The 23,547-nt window shown below is 39.7% G+C and overlaps 1 protein-coding gene across 3 annotated transcripts in view; it reads right to left on the bottom strand.

Annotated features, from left to right (window-relative positions):
- Positions 1 to 21,453, bottom strand: part of ARMH3 (armadillo like helical domain containing 3) — a 181,447-nt gene extending 159,994 nt beyond the window's left edge. Inside the window, exons 1-8 of one of the 3 annotated variants that reach the window (XM_005888075.2) lie at positions 21,296 to 21,453; positions 8,328 to 8,440; positions 7,179 to 7,235; positions 6,923 to 7,069; positions 4,909 to 5,016; positions 1,678 to 1,770; positions 887 to 961; positions 716 to 802 (exon numbers count right to left, since the gene is read on the bottom strand). In XM_005888075.2, coding sequence (XP_005888137.1) covers positions 716 to 802; positions 887 to 961; positions 1,678 to 1,770; positions 4,909 to 5,016; positions 6,923 to 7,069; positions 7,179 to 7,235; positions 8,328 to 8,429 — 669 coding nt within the window. In that variant the 5' untranslated portion in view covers positions 8,430 to 8,440; positions 21,296 to 21,453. Of the gene's footprint in view, positions 1 to 715; positions 803 to 886; positions 962 to 1,677; positions 1,771 to 4,908; positions 5,017 to 6,922; positions 7,070 to 7,178; positions 7,236 to 8,327; positions 8,441 to 20,887; positions 21,092 to 21,295 lie in introns of those variants that run through there. The other 2 variants (XM_070363368.1, XM_070363369.1) reach the window with 2 other exon arrangements.
- Between the last annotated feature and the right edge of the window lie 2,094 nt (positions 21,454 to 23,547).

The raw sequence follows: 23,547 nt of genomic DNA, 5'->3' as shown, positions 1-23,547 counted from the left end.
CCTAATTCAATGGCAAAAAGAACTCCAATATTAATATGGATAAGGCTCTGTCTTCAACTTCCATCAAAATCAGAGAGTCCCCAGACCAACAGTGATATTTATACAAGTGGCCTGAGTGCATTATGGAAAACTAATATATAAGTTGAATATTTCAAAATAGATGCATTAGGTCAGTGGTTCGCAATCCCCTGAGCATCACATTCAATAGGAGATCTTTAAAAAAAGATACCCAGGTCCCATCCCCTAAGAGATTCTGATTTGGTGTGCAAAGAGTAAGGCCCCAGAACTCCCCTGGTGGACCAGTGGTTAAGACTCTGCACTTCCACTGGGTGGGGGCATGGGTCTGATCCCTGGTCGGGGAACTAAGATCCTGCATGCCATACTGTATGGCTAAACAAATAAATAAATAAAGAGTATGACCCAGAAACATCTTTTTAAAAAAAATTCCTGGTAATTCTAATGATAAGCTGGGTTTGGGAACCACTACATTAAGAAAGATTTACTTACTTTATTGGAAGTTACACCACAGGATTCCTTTAAACAGCTATAACCTCTACCTCAGGAGTCTAACATAGGACTTTTAGAATTTAATTTATCAAAATTAATCTATATACCATTTACCAAGAAAATGTCTTCTACATTAAACAAAATTACTAGGAGTTGTCACATTTAGGAAGATTATAGAAAAACAGCAGCTGTCCATTAAGAGACTCACCTCGTATTTTCTATAGTTCACTAGCAAAGCCAAGAGGACGACAGCATCATACCCATGTTCCCTACGACTTGGCGGGTGGGAGAGTATCTGTAACCAGAACCACCAACAGTGAGAGTGCTTGGGGAAGCAATATATCCAAAAAAGAAAAAGGTAACAAGGGAACTGACCTACCTGTAAAATTGCTTCAAATATGCTGTTGATCATTACATATTCCAAGATAGTGTTCTGGCTGATGTTATCTGTCACCTGAATACAATAAAAGGCTATTTAAAGTCTATACTAAGACACTGATATCTCAGGTGTATCTCCTCACCTAGTATCTAAGACAAACAGAAGTGTTAAAACATTCTACTAAATATTTAGTAGATCTTTCATAAGCATCCCCAAAGCCACCAGAGCCTGAAGAGACAAGACACTAGAAGGGTAACAAGTTAGCAAATTAAAACTTTCTAAATTTTTGACCTTCTCATTGTTTCTCTTATACCCTCACACAAGCATTTGCCTAATTTTCTTGGGTTTCGTTTCCCAAATGCACAGAAAGTACTTTATGATCCACAAGTCTTCAAGAGAGTGAAGGGAAAGGAAACCACCTGAAATTAATGAATAACATCCTAGAAGGTACAGTCCAGCTTCCAGGTATAAAATCAAGGTCAGAACAAATAAAAATATTCAGAATCACAAAAATTATTTCCAAATGAGACCTGATGAGAAGGGCAATACAGAAGAGAGTACTTCTCCAGGACTGGTACAGGTTAAAAATGTCATCAGTTTCTCCAACGAGCAACTTTTAGGAAGCAGAAGTCCATACAACTAACTTCCTTCTACACAAACATAGCCGAGTGATGTAAAAGCCCAGTAAAGATATTTCTCTTTTTCTTTCTAACTTTGGGCTCAAGAGTTCAAATTTGCCCCTGCTGTTGATTCTCACCCTTGACAAAGAAACATATAGATGGGTCACTTACTGTCACTAAGCAGAGGAGAAGTTTCAGACATAAGCTCTTCAGACTTTCAGAACCTTCTGCACAAAGCAATGAATCCAAACTCTCCATGAGATTCTGACAAAGAGACCCATTAAGTATTAAACCATAACAAATAACATTTCCACTGTGTCTTTGCCATATTCTGGGTTATGTTACACAGGGTAAAGTGAGTAACGTTAAATGAAGCAACCATATCATTGCCTGAGGCCTAGGCCTTGCACGATTAGATGAAGAAAAGGAAGACTTCTAAGTCTAGCTATTTTGAGGAAAATGCTTTAGTACAACTGCACATAATAATAAAGAATTCACTATTCTACCAAATGAATGTTTGCAGACTATCACCCTCATACAAACCTTTAAGAATGAAGTAAATTTTTCAAAGATTAATAATGATTAAATAATATATTTACAAATTAAAAATAATAACCTAAATAAAATGAAATTCTATTAAATAAATTTTTAAAAACAAATGGTTAAGTTAAAGGTTAATAAAAATAGTTAAATAAGTATGTTTCATTATTTGATAAAGAAAGCATATCACTTGATGCAGGCACACTGAACAAATAACAAAGATAATATCACTAGTAGCTATTCACTGGCCATGTGCACTATCCAACAAAGTTGGCCCATATTAATCCTGGTCAAGTCTACTAACGAAGTGATTAGAGCTTATCACTTGTACTAACAACCAGCTGTCATACCAAATATAGTCAAAAGATGAAACCCTTAGATACTACAACAGAAAGAAGAAAAAAAGAAACTTTTTACATAGGAAAATGAATGGAGACTACAGATTTAGCATGCTGGAAGGTTGAGTGAATATTCAAAATAAGCCACTTCAATTCAACAAATATGTAGATTCTATGTGCCAAATTTTGTGTTTTCAAAGAAAATTAAAAAATAAGACAATGACCTTTGCTCTCAAGGCATTTTTAGTCTAATAGGACAGAAAAATAAGTAAACAGTTTTAACTTAATGATTACTATGACAGATATACATATGGAGGAAAGGAATTAGCTGTGATGTTACCTATTTCAGGACTCTTAAGGGACAGGTTGTACTTTGAAAAATCAGTAGGAATTAATTAAAACTTCAGGAGGAAAGGAATTCTAGACAGACATCAGCATGATCAAACACACAAGGAATGAAAACGGTCCTGGGTGTGCAGCTGGAATACAAGCAGTTTGTTATTATGGAAGGGTGAGGCATAGTGATGAGAGATGCAATTTGAGAAATAAATAGAAAGAAGATCATAAAAGTTATATAAGGCTAATAAGGAAGTTTGGTCTTTACCCTTTCAGTGATAGGAAACTAATGCAGGGTTTTAACCAAGATTTGACTGTTAAGATACATCACTCTGTTGTCAGTGTGGATGACAGATTTAAAGATGTTAGGTCTGGAGGAAGGGAGAAAAATGAAAACTAATCTAACAGTTTTCTGAGGATGGTTGCCATGTCGGATTTGCCTTGCATCCCCAGTGCCTGGCACACAGGAGCCTAATAAATGTTTGTCAAAAGAATGCAGGCAGTTCAGTGGTTAAGACTCCACACTTCCAATGCAGGAGACAAAGGTTCAATCCCTAGACAAGGCACTAAGATCCCATATGCCACGCAGTACGGCCAAAAAAAAAAAAGACTCCAGGTACTAAATCTTTGTACACTAATTGCATATTCATAACTTTTTAAAAATCATCTATTCACTATAAGGATTCTTTTGCATGTGTTGTGCTGTGCTTAGTCACTCAGTTGTGTCTGACTCTTTGTGACCCCAGGGTCACAAAGACTACTCTTTGTAGTCCGCCAGGCTCCTCCGTCCATGGGGATTCTCCAGGCAAAAACACTGGAGTGGGTTGCCAAGCCCTCCTCCAGGGGATCTTCCCAACCCAGGGATCAAACCCAGGTCTTCCAGGTTGCAGGTGGATTCTTTACCATCTGAGCCACTAGGGAACCCCATTCTTTCACATAGAGATTTATTTTAAATTTAGTGAATGAGAGAATACGAGTTCTTCAAAGTTCATGTGAACAACATTCATTCAAGATAGTGACAGTATTACAAATCAGATATCTGATAAGGGATGTGTACCCAAAATATGTAAAGAACTCTTACCAACAATAAAAAGACAAATAATTCAACCTACAAATGGGCAAAGAATTTGAATAGATATTTCACACACACACACAAAAACACATACACACTGCTGGGGAAAATGTAAAATGGTATCGCCACTTCAATAAATAGTTTGGAATCTCCTCAAAATGTTAAGCATAGAATTACCGTATGATCCAGCAATTCTACTCCTAGGTATATACCTAAGAGGATTAAAAACATATGTCCACATTTACATGCACTTCATAGCAGCATTATTCATAGCAGCCAAAATGCTGAAACATCTCAAATGTCTATCAACTGACGAATGGATAAGTAAAATAATATGATACTTTCATACAGTAGAATACTAAGCAGCAAAAAAAAGGAATGAAGTACATGCTACAACATGGATGAACCTTGAAAACATTATGCTAAGTGAAAGAAGCCAGACACAAAAGACTACATATTATTCCATTTATATGAAAAGTACAGTCGAGGTGAACCTATCGAGATATAAAACATATTAATGGTTGCCAGAGGCTGCAGAGAAGAAAAAATAGGGAATGACTGATAATGGGCACATGTTTTCTTTTTGGGGTGATGAAAATGTTCTGAATTAACAGTGGTGATGGTTGTGCAACTCCATGAATATACTAAAAACTACTGGTTATACACCATAAAAGGATGAACTGTATGACGTGTGAATTACATACTGATAACACTATTTCTCAAAAGGCATCAAACAGTAGAAACGAAAATTCTGATAAAGTCACTGTGTTAAATAAGAAAACTTAAAAGTTTAGAACTAAAGTATCCTTGTGTATTAATTTGTTACCTTCTATTTAAATTCTTACATGCTTTTAAGAATGTATGATCATGATGTAAATCACAAGCTGCTCAGTCTTTATCCTACATGGAAAGGAAGCCTCAATACAAATCTGAACTTCAAATTTTCCTTTATTAAAGGATAAACCAAATCTGTAAAAATATCCAAATTCAAGGCCAATTCAATCATCTATGTCTATCTGAGTTAAATGTCTAGAACATTTAACTGTCTGCAGATGGTATTCCTCAACAGCTGTCAGAAGCAGACACCCACAGGCACATCTGCAGCTTATGCCTCACCTTCATGCACAGCTCCGCCTTGTCAAAGCCCATCAGCATGTTGATAATGTCAAACCCAGAGGTAGACTTATTCTTTTGATGGACTCCTCGAATGAGTGCACACAAGGTCTGCAGAGATGAGAGAAAGAATTCTTTCTAGAAAGAAAGTCTCAAAATGCGAAGGGCATTGGATCAGTAGCCTCACACTACAACCTCAGAACCTTCTCTTCATATAGCTGACAATCAACTGCTCTATGCTCTGAGCTCCAGAATGCAGTCAGGGTCTTAATATGTGCAAAATCTAGAAATTAAAAGACGAATAGCATCTGAAACTGTCATCTTTTTTATTCTTTTCTGGCCATCCTCTTTTTAAAAATAACACTGCAGACAAAGATTGGAAGGTGATTTTCAAAAATAAGAAACCATTTTTGAGCTTGAATCATAGGGTTGATAGAGCTTTCCCTTATTTAAAATTAATTTTAGAATTTACATAATAGCTTATCACCTTTAGTAATTATTTTTAATAACTATAGAAGACCCTGTATGATAACAACTGATCAATTTAAATCTTAAAAATTCATTACAATCCCCATCCACTACTTCCTAACTGTGTGAGCCTGGACAAATAAGTTAACTTTTCAGTGCTTCATTTTTCTCATCTATACAATGGGATAATAATAGCATTAATCTCATAAGGATGATGTGAAGACTATGTGAATTAATACTGTAAAGCACTTAGAATAGTCCTTGGAACTGTGTTAAAATTCCTGGAATAGCCTGGAACTTAACTTTGTTAAAGCTCAATAAATATCAATTATTACAATACATACTATAATTCTATGGTTCACCAAGTGACTTAATGTCAATATATTTCCACTGAACTAAAAAGTTTACAATTCATGCCCCCACAGCAAGTCACTGTAATTACAGGAAGTACAATTTCCAACTTTCATTTCAATTTGCAATGAAGAGGTCCTGACAACTATGATGCTCCAAATATAGAATTTACTGTCCAAAAGTTAAGAAAGATACAGGATAAACATGGTCCTTCTTTCTGGGGCATCAGCTCAAAAGATAATTTCTACATTCTACAAATGAGAAAATTGGAGGTCACAAACTGATCTGCCCAACTTGTAAGTTAGAAACTTAAACCCGATCTATCAAAAGTTCCAATAAAATTCTTTATACTGTCATGACTTCTTCATATTCTAAGCTTGTCAATCACTACCCTAGGTACTCAGCTCAATCTAGGCTACACTGGAGCTACTAAACTATAAACTTTAGAAATTTTGCCCCTTATTCTTTCAAAAAAAATTTACTTCTAGAATGCTACCTGCCAGGCACTAATGTACACACCAGGAACGAAGTATTGAATAAAACCATCTTTACCCTCAAGAAGACTATAATGTATCCCACCAGCTCAGTGTTAGGCATAACAGTAATTCAAGAAATAATTATTCATGAATCTTCCGCATGATAATGCCACTTAGCATTAAGAACAATGATTCTAAAAACAAGAGTTACCGACCCTTTTGAGAATCTGATGAAAGCCCTCTCTCCAAAAAAATGTACATATACACATAATGTACATATACACATAAAATATTACATAAAACTACAGGGAGTCAAGGACCTTCTGAAACCTCAGAATAAGAACTCTTGGTCTAGTGAGAAAATACTGTTTATATAAGAAAACAATATTTATTTAATTAAGAAAGTCTTATGATTTTTGCTGTAGACTAAGCATCCTTTCTGGAGTTTCTTCTCTCTTTTACTTTCCTTCAAGTAATAATAAAAATTCTGTCAAACAATCCACCTTGGCATTAGATCAAATTATACAAATGGACAAGATTACTCCTATAGGTGTCCATTTGCTTAACCAGGAAGATAGCTAAATCAAATATAGCATAGATGTTTGGTTAAAGAAATAAAGGGAAAAAAAGCCTCAAGCTTAAGGGTAATTTTAGGTTCCTCAAGTTCCAATAGATGTATTACAGTTTATAAACAAGACTTCCCCAGTCTCCCAGCCATGTACCTGCAATGCATTAACCACTCGAATTGGATGTTCCTCTCCCAGAGCCTGGATGCAGTGTTGAAATAAGCAATTAATATTGTCCTTGATTTTCATTAACTCCTCACCATCAAGAGATTCCAACTTGCCTTCCAGGTATTCTAAATTCACCTAACATGGAAACAATAAGGGCCTGAGTACATTTTTAGTGTAGCGCCTAGAACATATGTGAAGGCAATCTCAGTTACCAGGAAAATCCACAGAGGCCACCAAGTCTTACCTTCATGAGGAAGAGCTCCTCCCAAAACCGAGGACTGCACTTACTAGGGTCCTCTGTCTGAAACCAGAAGATAAGTAGATTCAGTATACCCAGCTAACACCAAAGCATTAAGAACACATTTGAAAGAGTCACTACATGTCTTTCATAGGGTCCATCTTACCTCTCACAATTAACTCTGAAAATGCTTGGTCATTCCAAACAGCTGTAACGGGGAACAATTTTTGGGGGGTTCCCCAAATGGAAGACATTGTACATGGATACATATTCCCTGTACCAGAAGTTAAATAACTCAAAGAATCTCCCTCAAATCTTCCTCTTCTTAACGAGAAGTGAAGAACCAGTTATATTCTGATACATCCCCACTGTACTTTTATGGGTGCTCAGTTTTCAAGCCCATTCACATACACGAAATACAACAGCCCGGTGAGCCAGGTAGGGTAAATATTATCACTGTTCTCCTTTTAGGAAAGAAAGTCCACAGAATTACACAAGATATGCAACTCCTTTTACAAGAAGAACATGTTTTACATGTTTACATGTACTACTTATGACCAAGATTTCAGAAATTAAGTACATATGCAGGGTATCTAATTACTCTAAACTTCCATGATAGGTTATATTTTACAACACCGGCCTAGACCATGGTCAATACAGTTCTGAAGACCCAAAAAAATCCCCAATCTAATTGCTAATAATTCCTTAGTCATCTCATAGAGTTGGAGGATGAGACAATCTAACTAAGCAATTGTTCTATCCACTAACAACTTGAGACAGAATGTAACAGTGCATCTTTTTAAAATATCTGGACCATAGAATTCTAGGGCCAAAGGGAACTTCAAGGGACATCTAGGATAGAAAGGTCCTTAAGTCAAATCATAAGGAAGACAACTCTTAAATATATTCAGAAACAGCCATCCTCTTTCAATTGTTTTATCCAGCTAGAGGCAACAATCTATAAGAACAACATAATAACAATCTATATTAATTAACACATGATCATAATTTCTACGAGAGAGCTTACTCTCACCGTTGTTCTCTTTTTCCCTCTGAAGAACTAGACAGTAGGAGGCAGAGGTGAGATTAATTCTCATTTTGGAACAAGAAACTAAGGAGTCAATCTGTGAAAAATGTCAGAGCTCCAGGCCTTACCATGAAGATCTCATCATACATCAGCACCACTTTTTCCTTCAATGGTTTTTTGGAGGCTGAAGATTTCCGGAGCAAACCCCCTCGTTTCTCTACCTGTGCCATGGTGAGAGAATCTGTCAAAAGAAAGCCACAGTTAGTGCCAGAAATGCTAAGATGTTGGAGAGGCTATTGAACTACCTCTTGATGGGAAATTTTTTAGGAAGAAGAAATGATAAATAACCATGCTATAGATTTTGTGCATTTGTCCAACATCCCCTCCTCTGACCAGGTAATTTCAAGGTTTAAATCATAACTTGGTCTACAGCAAAACACATTTTACATCCTTAAAACATGCCAGTGGACAAGACTTAAAGAAGATCCAAAACCAAGCAGGAAAGTGTAACTAGCTCCATCTGTAATAGGTCTTGTCATATATTTGAGGTTGATGGAGGAAAGGCTGCAAAGCACACACTGCCCACAGACTAATGGTGAAGTTAAATTTCAAGTATTGATCGAGCTTAAGACCATTAAGGCAGGAAGTGTGCTGCAGACTGATGTGCTCCATTGATTTCCCCAAAGTAAGTAGGTCCTCCTCACTGCAAAGTACTTGGCCTTCACTGCCACATAAATCACAATGGACTTGACTGTCTTCAGAAATTCCTCTGCAAAGAAACCCAAGGCAGAAAACAGTAGTTAAAAGACCAAAAATTAAATTAATTTCAAAATAACCAAATATAACTCCCTTCAAATTTAATTCTATATATACATATATATAACTTCAGTGTATTTTTTAACTCTCTATAAAAGCAGTTCCACAAATCATGCCCAAATTTTCCCATCTTGCCTCAAGGAATCCTCAATTTTTTCCAAGTGAGAACTTGAAATGCCACAGGTCTCCACATGGATTTACACACATTCTCTCACTTCCCAAATTTTTTCTTCTGTTGACAAAATTCCTCTCTTTCCCTTAAACCTTAGGCTTTAGTTGTGAAACTTAATTTTATCCAATGGCAAGTATGGATGGTAGTGAGGAGACTGATTTCACTTTCAGACAAATCCAAAGCAGCAGAAAATTAATCTTGTTCGATGACATTTGGAAAATATACACTATGTTTCAAATCAAAATCAAAACTTTAAGAGATGAATCTAACAGCATAAAAGACTCTGTCTCAGATATCATCTTTCTCTAATACATACAGCCCCAAAGGAGATGCATTTTTGAGCTCTAAAAGCACAGAAAATTTCCTCACTAGATGTTATGCATCCTTAGCACAGGGACTGTATCTTATACCTTATTCATAAGCACTTGGTTAGCAGTAAATGCTCAGTATATGCTTGTCACTGAGAAATCCTACGTCTAACCTAAAATTTTAATTAGACCTATCTCTATCAAACCCTCACTAAGACCTCTTATTCCTTTATGATCCAGAGAAAACTGAAGAAAAAAATAACAACAACAAAAAAAGAGAAGATTCTTTCAGGCAATTTATACTATATTGATCATGGCTTTGCCTTAAAGCATGAAATAGAGGCTCCATTCAAAACATTCCTGTGTCTTTTAAATAGGTTGTCAAGAGGAAGATGTCCTTATGGGGGAAAATAAATTGGAAATCAAGAGGATCCTATTAAAATAAATCAAAAGCAATGCAATTCTAAGCTTAGTGGATATAGATCTTTCATGTGCTCAGCTTCAACCAGTTGATTAACAGGAATAGTGGGAACCAAAGTGCCTGGATGTGAAAAGCACATGTTTACAAACATCTCCTTCTGAGGATTTATAATTAGGTTACAGCTAATCAATGTCCAACCCAAATCTAATAAACTCACTTTCTCTATTTCAGAATCAATACTTTCTAATAAGCAAAAGGGAATAGGAGAGGAAGGAAAAACAATTTCAACCGAAAGTACCAAATTTCCTAAGAAATTAAATTCTTTTCATCACTCTCCTTTCATCTGGAGCAGGGGGAAATTCAACGAAGGGCCTCAACTCATTATTCTCTGTCATCATCACAGGCACCTGGAATTTACCACCCAAGCTGTCTGAAGTGTGACTGGAAACTGACAACATAAAAGTCTGCTCCTTTTGCCAGCACCTCTACCCAATGAGCACAACAAAGAAGGGTATCTAGAATGCAAACTAGAAGAAGTGTAGAACTCTTAAAAAAAGTCTTTCTGGGGCCTCAGAAAACGAAGCCTGTGCTCTCAAATTTGAAAGTAAAATATCTGACTGGTAGAACAGTAAATTGCAGTACATCAGTAATGTAAGTGTAATCTGTTTATATCCTCCCAGTGTCTCTTTCCTCTTTCACAATCTTCCCCTATTGTAGAGAGAACCAGTAGCAGCTGAGCAGCAGCCAGACATAACGGAACAAACAACCAGCAGAACTGAGACTAGAACACAGCTCTCCCAACCAACTAGATGACACTGAGTAAATCATTGTGCTTCTCAGTTTCCTTACAAGTAAAACTAGAGGACTGGACTAGACATATTATCTAATGATTCTCTCAGCATCCCTGAAATACCACAAGCACAAAAGGAACACCTAAATACTGTAAAGCTCTAACTGAGGCACTAAGGAGTTACAAAAGGGAAACTCCGAACTGGATCCTCTAGGAGCTCATATCTATTAGCAGAGACAGGCACAGAACAACCCATGAAGTGTTAAGTCGCTCAGTCCCATCCCACTCTTTGTGACCCATGGACTGTGGCCCACCAGGCTTCTCTGCCCATGGAATTTTCAGACACGAATACCAGAGTGGGTTGCCATGCTCTTCTCCAGGGGATCTTTCTGACCCAGCACCCAACCCAAGTCTCACACTGCAGGCAGATTCTTTACCATCTGAGCCACCAGAACCCAAAGCACAAGGTAAACTGTGAGAACTAAATAGAGTTAAAGTACAAAGCAAATGCTGTGGACTACAAGGAACAGAAAGAAGCATTCTATGACTACACTATGATCTCTGTTGGTCTGGGCTTTTAAATCCTTCTAGTGAAGAAGCAAATACAGCAAAGCCACAGCAATCCTTTTCTGTGAGAAATGTCATCTTAGGCGTGAACACAGTTTCTGAGAAACAAGATATAGTAGACAAAGTAATAAAAAATAATCAGGCAACTTTTCAATGCTAATTTCACCTACCACCAAACTTAGGAATGGCTTCAAATCCCCCAAACTCAATGGTAAATCAATGAAGTCTTTCATTCCTAAACCTCAGGAACTGCTGGTCCCATGACCTGCATACAACTTCTCTCTGAAAGACCCAAGTCATACAATAAGAACTATATCTTAAAGCAATCCAGCTACAGACTTCTTAAATGCATGTCACTTCACACCCCTACAGTATAAAACAATTAAATATCAAGATTTTAAAACCTAAAGTCAAATACTTTCAGTGTTTCACAGGCAAGGAATGTTAGTTACACTTAACAAGTTACTCATTTATTTTATTGTCTTCTTAAGCACAATATATGCCAACTCCAGTATCAGAAAATTAACTTAATAGAAATTCACTCTGATTTCCAAAGTGATCAGTTAATCTATTAAAGTCTTGGTATTGTATCTATATGAGATGATGAAGGTGAGGTAATCATTTCACAATATACATAAATCAAACCATCATGTTGTACACCTTAAACTTACACAGTGATGTATGTCAATTATTTCTCAATAAAACTGGGAAAAATATCTAAAAAAGTCTTTGGTCTTGGTCCCGACTATTATACACTCATTCTATAAGTTTCCTTTCTCTTCCTGGCTTCAATTTGCCAATATGCGTTGGACTGCAAGAAGGCTGAGAGCCAAAGAATTGATGCCTTCGAGTTGTGGTGCTGGAGAAGCCTCTTAAAAAGTATTCTGGACTACAAGGAGATCAAACCAGTCAATCTTAAAGTTAATCAACCTTGAATATTCATTGGAAGGACTAATGCTGAAGCTGAAGCTCTACTATTTTGGCTACCTGATGCAAAGAGCCAACTCACTGGAAAAGACCCTGATGCTGGGAAAGACTGAAGGAAGGAGGAGAAGAAGGTGGCAGAGGAGATGATTAGATAGCATCACTGATTCGTGTGTGCCCGCATGCTCAGTCACTTCAGTTGTGTCCGACTCTGCGCAACCCTCTGGACTACAGCATACCAGGCTCCTCTATCCATGGAATTCTCCAGGCAAGAATACTGGAGTGGGTTGCCATGCCCTTCTCTAGGGGATCTTCTAGACTTAGGGATAGAACCTGCATTTCTTACGTCTACCTGCACTGGCAGGCGGGTTCTTTACCACTAGCACCATCTGGGAAGCCCAGCATCACTGACTCAATGGACATGAATTTGAGCAAACTCTGGGAGACAGTGAAAGACAGGGAAGACTGGCATGCTACAGTCCATGTGGTCGCAAAGAGTTGGACATGACTTAGTGACTGAACAACAAACAACAGCAAAAGCCATGGCAAGAAGCCATGGCAAGAATGTACAGAAAAGGGAACCCCTGTGCACTGCTGGTGGGGATGTAAATTGGTACAGCCACTACAGAAAATAGTATGGATGTTCCTCAAGTACTAAAAATAAAACTACCATATGACCCTGCACTCCCACTTCCATATATATCTGAAGAAAATAAAGTCACTATCTTGAAGAGATCCACTCTCATGTTCACTGCAGCATTATTCACAATTAAAAAAAAAAAAAAAACAACATGGAAATAACCTAAGTGTCCATCACTGGACAAATGGAAAAAGAAAAGGTGGTATATACATACAGTGGAATATTATTCAGCCATAAAAAAGAAGGCAATCTTGCCATTTGCAACCACACAGATGAATCTTGAGGGCAGTATGCTAAATAAAATGTCAGATAAAGACAAATATTGTTTGTTGCATGTGGAATCTAAAAAAGCAAAACAAACAGAAATTGAGTAGATTAGATGGTGGTTGCACAAGGGATGGGGAATGGGGCAAATGAAGATATGCTGGTCAAAGGGTACAAACTTCTAGTTATAAGACAAATAAGTTCTGGGAATCTAACATAAAACCTGGTGACTATAGTTAACAATACTGTATTATATATCTAAAAGTTGCTACATTAAATCTTAAATGTTCTCACCACCAAAAAGAAAAAAAAGTGACCATGTGAGGTAATGGATGTGTTAACTAACTTTATCATTGGTAATGATTTCACAATCATATTGTATACCTTAAAGTTATACAGTGTTAAACATAAATTGTGTGTGTGTGTGTGTGTGTGTGTGTGTGTTAGTCACTCAGTCATGTGTGACTCTGCAGGACCCCTTGCACTGTAGTCTGCCAGGCTCCTCTGTCCATGGGATCCTCAAGGCAAGAATATTGGAGTGGGTTGCCATTCCCTTTGCCAAGGGATCTTCCCAACCTGGGAATTGAACACAGGTTTCCTGCCCTGTAAGCAGATTCTTTACCATCTGAGCTGAAAAATCATATCTCAACAAAATAGGAAGAGGGTATGGAATGGCTCTCTATAGGCTTTCAGGGTAATGATCTGGAGTTTTAGGTTCATACTTGTAATGGACTGGTAGCAAGTATCACCCTCACTTCACAGCTTGATGAGGCTCCAAAACACTAGTGTAGGTAGATGCTCAGAAATACATCTCAAAACATTTCAACCAGTGTGGAAGAAAACAAAAAGAAGTAAAAGAAAAGAACAAAGGGAAAGAAGGAAAATTAATAAAAATAAATGTGCCCACCATCCAGGAAGAAAAAAATATGCACAGATCAGGCATACATTCATTCATTCAACAATACTAATACTGATCACCTTTCAGGTGCTAAGCATTAAGGGTACAGCAGTGAACAAGACAAACAAGATCCCTGCTTTCAGAGCTTTCATTCTAGTAGAGGAAGAAGGGCAACAAACAACTTGAGACAATGATAAGTATCTTGAAGACAAATTGTCTAGGGGGACTACAGATAGCAAATTAAAGAAGGACTCTAAGAAAAGTGATAGGAGGACTGAGATCAGACTAACAGGAAGAAAACAGCCACGTAGAAATCTTGAGAAAAGTGTTCTAGATAGAGGCAACAGCAAATTCAAAGGCCCCAAGACTTGAACACACTTGGCACGTTCAAGAAACAGAAATGCCAGGGAATTCCTTGGCAGTCCAGTGGTTAGTGCTGCATGCTTCCATTGCAGGGGGCCCAGGTTCAATCCCTGGCTGGGGAACTAAGAACCTGATGCCACACATCACGGCCATAAAAGAAAGAAATGCCAGAGTGCCTAGAGTATAAATATTCCTTTTTTGAAAGGTTTTTGTAAAGTTTATTGAGTGTGAGTTTTTTTAAATATATGAAGAGAATTCAAATGTCCATTAGCAGTAGAATGGGAAAATTATAGTATATATATGTGTAATATATACAGTAGAATACTATACAGAAATTTTAAAGAACTATTGAAATAATATTGATAAACTAATAGATACTGAATAAAAAATGTCTGAAAGAAATGAGTACAAACTAAATGATTTCATTTATATGAAACTCAAAAAGGTAAAATTAATCTGTGGGGACAGAGATTAGAATAGTTGTTACCCTGGGCAGGGAGATGAATGGGATGAAGTATAAGGAAGCCTTCAGAGGTACCAGAAATGTGCTCTATCTTGACCTGAGTGGAAGCCATATAAATATGTACATGTGTAAAAGAATTATCAAGTCATACACTTCACATTATGTATACTGTTCCTCAATCCAAAATAATGTATGTGTTCACATATATACACAGATATGTGTATATATATGTGAAAATTTAACACTACCCATGCAGAACATTAGAACAAAGCCTAGTAGGGACTCCAACTTGCACACACAGGACACTGATCTAAAATAACCACTGAAGAGTTGACACTTATTTAGCACTTATTATAGACCAAGCACTGTCCTAAGCACTTTATACACAGTTTTATCCTCACAACCTATGATCCAGGAAACTTGACAATAAGGAAACTAAAGAATGAAGTGGTTAAAAAACAAAAATAAAAAAACTTGCCAGGATAAGTCAAAGTAGAGACTCAAACCCAGAGAGCTTGATGTTTGAGTTCAGCCCTTAACCACTATACTATACTGAGCAGAGATAGAGTATACTGAACAGAAGTAGAGTAACCCACACATAAACAAAGCTGCATCTGCAGAGAAACTGAAGAGGTTCCAGGTGAGTGAGAAGGAAGAGTACATGCTTGCTGACCTTAATGAACAAACTGTAGGGTATCCAGATATCTTGAGTTTCATCACTTGTTTGCCTGTAGGTAGATGTGCCATCCTAAGAAGTAAAAGAGAACTATCTGCCACACGCTGCTGCTGCTGCTAAGTTGCCTCAGTCGTGTCCGACTCTGTGTAACCCCACAGACGGAAGCCCACCAGGCTCCCCCATCCTTGGGATTCTCCAGGCAAGAACACTGGAGTGGGTTGCCATTTCCTTCTCCAATGCATGAAAGCGAAAAGTGAAAGGGAAGTTGCTCAGTCATGTCTGACTCTTAGCGACCCCATGGACTACAGCCTACCAGGCTCCTCCATCCATGGGATTTTCCAGACAAGAGTACTGGAGTGGGGTGCCATTGCTTTCTCTGATCTGCCACATGCATATGTATATAAATACGGATAATAGTGAAGTAAAAAGAGATAGACAAATCAATGAAATAGTAGAAAACTTAGAAGGAAAAATTGAAGACTCTGAGTGTCTACTCAAGTTGATAGATGTATTCAGTATAATAAATGGGAAAAAAAAGGCTGAAATACATTGCTATCCACTATTGGATCTAATTGATACTATATTTTAATTGACCTAGGGCTTCCCTGGTGGCTCAGATGGTAAAGAATCTGCCTACAATGCAGGAGACCCAGGTTCGATCCCTGGGGTGGTTTGATCCTGGAGAAAGGAATGGCAACCCATTCCACTATTCTTGCCTGGAGAATCCCATGGACAGAGGAGCCTGGCAGGCTACAGTCCATGGGGTTGCAAGGAGTTGGACACAACTGAGTGACTAACACAACTTAACTGAGCAAAGTCAGTGCTCTGAGGGTAATTCTCCACCAAAACTTGATTATGAATGTAAAGATACTATAAAACAAGACAGAAAGATGAAAACGGTTTAACCCTGCAGAGCTGTGATCACATGTTTCAGAATCTCCTAGCATGCCTCCTGGAACTGTAGACTTCTAAACCCCTCTCCCAACTTGAAACAGACTTTTAAAGATAAGGATTAGAGGTCTACATTCTAATAATGACCCCAGTCAGTGGTTCCGAATTGGGGTAATTCTGGCTCCCAAGGGACATCTGTCGATGCCTGGAAGTATTTTGGGTTGTCATAACTGGGACAGGAGGTACCACTGGCATCTACTGGGTAGAGGCCAGGGATGATGCTAAACACCCTAAAGTGTACAGGACAGTTACCACACAAAGAATTATCTGGGCCAATAAGTCAATAATGCCGAGATTAAAAGACCCTGCCCCAAATAACTCTGATGTTCACTAAAGTTTGAGAAGTACTCATCTAAGCCTTAAAACAAGCCTTCAAAAGAAAGTAGCATCTGAACAGATTTTTGAGAGGATGAATAAAACTTCTGCCATCTCCAGGAAAGGCACTGGAGCAATCCTCACCTATTTCCACCTCATTCTCCCCATATTACTCACCAACACCATCCCCTTTTCTCAGGATCTTAGCCTCTGTTTGCCCATCTGTGAAAGATCACTATGGAACACACTGACTATAGTAGTCCACAGTGCCTCCTGAAGGAGATGAAAATCCTGTCTGCCCAGAAGTTGTGGCTGAGTCAGATAACACCACTCCACTCTGATCATGAGCCATTCACCCAATACACATTAGGTTTACCAAGTCAGAAATAGTCTTCTGACTCTCCTAAAAAATTTCCCTAGTTCCTCTAGATGTGAGGGTTTGTGTTTTTAATTTTCAGGCAAAAGTTATCTGCTCACTATGTCCTTTTGTAAGGCATCCCACCCTCCCAAGGTAAACACTAAAACTATAATGCAAGGTGTTTTTACCTTCAAATCCCAACCCTTAATTTCTCAAACTAGCTCCTGTATCGCCTCTTCCTTTCTGAAGGCCCCAAAGATTTAGCTCACTAACTGGATTCACATATTCATGTTTCACATGACTCCCTGTCATACCTTATCTCAGCAGCATGGGACATGGGTTCCCCTAATTCTACCCCCAGACTGGGTCTGAAACCAGCATGTAACTCCTTTCTGTTTTAATGGATTTTTACTGCTAGTCACTCCAAGTCTTTTACACCCCCAAAATGAAAATAGAGTGAGACCTGCATTATTGAAGCTGCCTCTCTAAATCCCCTTCACGTGGTCTTTTTTTTTTTTGGCCACACCACATAGCATGTGGGATCTTAGTTCCCCAACCAGGGATCCAACCCTTCCACCCTGAAGTGGGAGCGCAAAGTCTTAACCATTGGATCTCCAGGGAAGTCCCCCTAAATTCTCTTCATAGAGAGCTCCACGACAGGCCACAACCCTTCTGTTCTATCATTTGTTTTATTTTAATTACTGGGGATGGAATTCATCATTCATTCCTCCATATCTTTCAGAGCACAGCCTCCAACTCAAGGTGGTATATGATGATAAATACTACTACTGAGTACTCACTATATACTTGACACTGTTCTAAGTGATTTAAATATACTGTATTAATCCTTACAACAAGCAAATGAAGTAGATACTAATACCATAATTTTAGGGTGAGGATTTTACTTTACCCAAGTAATAAGTAGTAAAGCCACTAAATCTTTCTGGTAGCTCTATGAGAATATCGTGTTAATGCAAAAAAAAAAAAAAAAAAAAAAAGTGCTTACTAGTAGAACATTTAAAAATCTAGATTCAGTTAAAATTCTGTGGAAACTCCAAACTGATATTCATATCACATTCATTCCCACTTTACATCTGACAAGCATCACCCCTATTTTCTAGATGCTAGGACAGAACCGGCCTGATTCAGTGATAAGCACACGAGCCACTATGGGGCAGCATCTGTATCTTGTGTGTGTTGCTATGCTCTGTACAGTGTTTACCTCAGAATGGGTGTCTAGCTGACACTTGAAAGTGGAATTAACTCAGGGACTTGCCCAAGACTAAGCAGCAAGTGGCGAAACCACGATTTCCCCAATCTCTACTCTGGGTTATCGGTCGTAGTCATACCTACTAGAAATGAACTAGCTCCACAGAAGAGAATTCAATCTGGTCCCATCAGAATCTACTAAGTCTGCCTACTTTCACAAATTAGTAATAGAGATGAAGAGGTTTAAACAAACCTGACTATCTCAGGTTCCCTTTTAAATGATTTTACATAAGAAGGAATGCACTTGTACCTTCAGAAGGAGGAACCAACTTCAAACTGACAGGATTTCAGGAAACTGTGATTGAAAATCACCTTTTTCTGACAGCTCCCAGGATGAGAATTCATTGTACAATCCTCTTCTCAGGAGCAGGAGCTCTTGTAAATTAATATTGTCTATCTCCTGCTCAAGCCCTGAACTTCCTCAAGCAGCACAACATCACTCACACCTTTTTCATCTCCTTTCCTGTTGAACAGTACAAGCCTCATGAATACCACCCAAGCATAAAATGAAAATTATAAGACAGGCTCCCATAATCTTCTTAAAGGAAGGCACAAAAGGTAACAGCAACCTAGCAAAGTAAATTGATTTCCTGTTAGCTCAACAACTAACACTTACCAAGACGTTATAATAACATGAACATGGTCTAAGGGGAAAAGGACACAAAATTAGAAGTATGGTCCCTGCCTTGAGATGCTCACTATTAAGTGAAAGAAGTGCCTATTCAAATAATTCCTTATAAAGAAACAGACATTATTTTCCCAGGAGTTTTTTCATGTATGTCCTTCCTCCAAGCTACCGCCAAAATATCAAGCTCACCAGGCCTCCTTATTTCCAGCTGCCTACTAACATGTCCATGGGTATATTCCACAATCAATTTGATCTCAGCATACCAGACTATCTCCACTATACCTTTTCCAAAGCCACCCAACCCTTTAAAAAATCTGCTCTACTTTTTCTAATCCATATCCTGGTCAATGAAATTCCCATTTACTCAATTTCTCAAATTAGAAAGCTTAGCCCACTGTCTCTCCCTAAAACAGTCACTAGGTCCTATTGCAGCTATCTCAGAAATACTTCTAAAATCCATTCCCCCTCCTCTTCATTCCCACTGCCACACTTGTCTCACTGCCTCATTTCTCCATTACTTTAATCTGCACTTCTGTCACTCCTTAACATTAAAAAGTTTCAATGGCTCCCGGCTCTTTTCAGTCTCGCCTCCAGACAATTTCCCCACCACACGTTCTGTTTCAGACAAATTTCTGACACTTAAACGTCATGCTATTTTCTTTCCTGACTGTTACCATGTCTTTGCTCATGCTGTTGTCTCCAACTGGGATGTCTTTCCTTACTTGCACAAGTTCCTACTCATTTTCCAACACCCAACTCAAATACTTCCTCCCTGCAGATTCCCCTGACTCTCCAGGCAATGGTAATATTTCCTTCACACCAAACAAATTCCTTTAAATGGATATGTAACACGCAGCACTACAACTTTCATGTGAATATGTCTCTCTGATGTTCTTGAGGAAAGATAGACATCTTTTTTTTTTAAAGTAAGAAGTGGATTTATCTTGAGAAACACACTCCACAGACAGTGTGGGCCATCTCCGAAGGCAAGAGGCCTGATACTCATATATCTAACCCCAGAGCCAGTTACATATGTGCTCCATGAATGTGTGTTGAATAGAGTTCACCCTCATATATCCTGGATCAATTTGGTATTTGGTTAGTTTCCCCAAATTCTATGGATTTCTGAACTTGGCTCTATATAAAAGTCTAACTTTCCTAACACTGCTTTGAGTTTTCATGAGGTTTTATTATTACTATTCAAATGTCTAACGAGTATATATGCCTAAACATCCTATGAAAATACCTTAAAGGCTCCCCTGTTCGCTAAGGAAAGAATGAGAGTACTCGTTCACAATCCTAACAAGAATAATCATCCTTTCTTCTAGACTGATCCTATATCTGGAAAAGCCCTCACACAGGAGGTATTGTACACACAAGACCAACGGAAGGCACACCGAAAACAATTCCAATTAACTTGAGCTAAATTAACAGCAGACACAAACCCTATTTGCCCTCCTTTACAAAGTCAGTGAGAGTACTAGCAAACAAACAGCTCTCACTACACGCAAAACTTTTCCTGGAGAGGAGGAACTGGGGCAGGTCAGATGATCCACATTTACTCGGCCCTGCCCAAGCCTCTACTTCTCCACGTCGAGAGGCAGCACTCCTCAGCCTCCCATAGTTCTCCTTCCCCAAGGAACCAGCTTTTATTTCCTGTTTCTTCCCTACACCTTACTGGGAACAGGTTCGTTTCCCTGGTTCACAACTAGAGAGAAAACATGGTAGCTTTGTGTGAAGGGTGGGCTGGAGCTCGACGGTCAGAGACTGCAAAGGACAGGATGGAGCCCTTCCGGGACACCTGAACACACCGGCACACAGGGCTTCCTCTAGCCCTTCTCCGGGGTCTTACTCCGCGCCCTCACCTCAGGGCCAGGATGGGCTGAACGCCACTCGGGTGGGAACAACCCGGGAGAAAAGCTCTCAAGGTAGCCTGAGGAGTCCGGGTCAGCCTCGTGCCGAGGTCAAAGGTCAGCGCCTCGGCTGCCAAGAGAGCCCACCAGGGACCCGAAGCGGAACTGTAGAGTAGAGGGACCGGCTGCTGGATGAGCGCTCAGCTTCTCGCTCCGCTCCGCCGTTCGCGGCCCACCCTCCCCGCCGCACGCAGCCTCCGCCCGCCTCAGCAGCTGCCCTGCCTCCCTCCCTCTCCCCGCGTCTTCCCCCTGGCGAGCGCAGGCCCCGCCCCCAGGGCCGCCTCAGGGCCAAGGCCTAGTATGGCAGGACCCGCAGAGGTTGGCCAGGTTCGGAAACCTGCCCGGGCCGGCAACGCTTACCGGGCCCCTGGCTCCTCCTCCACCACCCGCGCCGCTCCCGGGTCCGCTCCCTCCCGACGCCACCGACTCCGCCGCTGCTCCGGGCTCACGGACGCGCTCCCGACCTCCCCCGACCCTTCCCCCCAGCCCGTCGTGTCCCGCTGGGTCCTAAAGCCTGCTGCTGATAGGTTCGCCGGCGCCCGCTGCCTGAGGCTGGCTTGGACCACGATTCCCAGCAAGCATCACAAAGACTACGTTTCCCGAAATGCACCGCGAGAAAGAAATTAGCAAAAGGAACCTGTATCAGGAGTCTACTGGATACAAGTTGAATTACCAGTTTCTTTAAATATGGCAAATTCGGAAATCGGCAAATTTGGGGAGGAAGATGATGTTTCAGTTCAGTTCAGTTCAGTCGCTCAGTCCTGTCCGACTCTTTGCGACCCCATGAATCGCAGCACGCCAAGCCTCCCTATCCATCACCAACTCCCAGAGTTCACTCAGACTCACGTCCATCGAGTCAGTGATGCCATCCAGCCATCTCATCCTCTGTCGTCCCCTTCTCCTCCTGCCCCCAATCCCTCCCAGCATCAGAGTCTTTTCCACTGAGTCAACTCTTCTCATGAGGTGGCCAAAGTACTGGAGTTTCAGCTTTAGCATCAGTCCTTCCAAAGAAATCCAAGGGCTGATCTCCTTCAGAATGGACTGGTTGGATCTCCTTGCAGTCCAAGGAACTCTCAAGAGTCTTCTCCAACACCACAGTTCAAAAGCATCAATTCTTTGGCGCTCAGCCTTCTTCACAGTCCAACTCTCACATCCATACATGACCACAGGAAAAACCATAGCCTTGACTAGACGGACCTTTGTTGGCAAAGTAATGTCTCTGCTTTTGAATATGCCATCTAGGTTGGTCATAACTTTCCTTCCAAGGATGTCTATTAAACATCCAGGCAAAAGTATTTAGTAGACATTTGGATACCTTCTGTTGGAACTCTGCAGAGATATCTTGGCTGTAGATAAATATTTTGGAGCCATTGTCCTAGTGGTAATGGTTCAAGCCACAAGAAGGAAAGAAATGGTCTAGGAAGAGGGTTAAAAAAAAAAGTAATAATGGGGGGGGCAGAGAGAAAAGGACCCCAAACAGAACTTAAAACCAGCATTTAAAGGATGGTGGAGAAAGAGGAACCAATGACAAAGTTCTAAAGATAGTACTATCTGAAAAGGAGGGAAATTAGAGTGGGAAAAAATGCTGTGGAAACTACAGGAGAGACTTTCAGTAAGGCAGTTGTCAAATGTTTCAAAGAGAAAAAGAAATTAAAATACCTTGGAGACCTCAGGAAAATCTGCTTCTCATGAGTAGTGGTTTGAGAAATGAATGGAAGAAGAGAAAGTAGAGACAACAAATGCTAAATCTGCAAGAAACTTGACTGTGAAGGGAGAGGGAGTAATCGAGGTGACAGTTTCGGGAGATAAGAATGAAAGAGTGGCTTCCAAAACAGGACAAACTGGGGAGTGTTTCTATGCTGAGAGCTGCTGCTGCTGCTAAGTTGCTTCAGTCGTTTCTGACTCTGTGCGACCCACCAGGCTCCTCTATCCACAGGATTCTCTAGGCAAGAATACTGGAGTGGGTTGCCATTTCCTTCTCCATGCTGAGAGCAAGAGGACAAAATGAGGCTGATGGAACAGATATGGATGCAATTCTCAGGGAAGTTGTGTGGAAAAGGAGGGAGGGGAAAGGCTCATGAAAGAGGGACTGGACTTGGAGGACAGAAGAATACTACAGCACCTGAGAAGGCAATCTGGGGTGGAGAGAACTCTTGCATGTCAATTTGTAGGTGCTGAGGAGATTACACACAGAATCAGTACCATTAAAGTATGTTTTAATTTTGTTTTCTAGCAAAATATTACTTTGGATGGGTTGTTGATAAAATGGTTTGGTGCAATGACCCTAGACCCAGATTGTGGTTGAAATCCTACCTCTATCTCTACTGCTTAATAGCTGTGTGATCTTGGTCAATGTACTTTATCTCTCTGTGGTTCATTTCCCTCATCTTTAAAAGGGGGTGGGGGTCACAGTACGTTCTAAGAAAGTACTAGCTATTGTTTTTTCCACTAGATTGTCATTCCATGAAGCTGAGGTTTTCTCTTTTGTTTAGGGTTGTCTCCCCAGGGCCAGGCACTTTGTAGGTGCTCAATAAAAAATTTCATGAATAAATTGGAATGAGAGAGCGTGGCTTGGAGGGAAGGGAAGCGTTGGGAGTTGGATGCTGAAAGGG

Source organism: Bos mutus, chromosome 26 (genome assembly GCF_027580195.1).
Source record: "Bos mutus isolate GX-2022 chromosome 26, NWIPB_WYAK_1.1, whole genome shotgun sequence".
Classification (NCBI taxonomy): domain Eukaryota; kingdom Metazoa; phylum Chordata; class Mammalia; order Artiodactyla; family Bovidae; genus Bos; species Bos mutus.
Note: the sequence above shows the minus strand (reverse complement) of the source record. Positions and strands in the feature narration are given on the sequence as shown.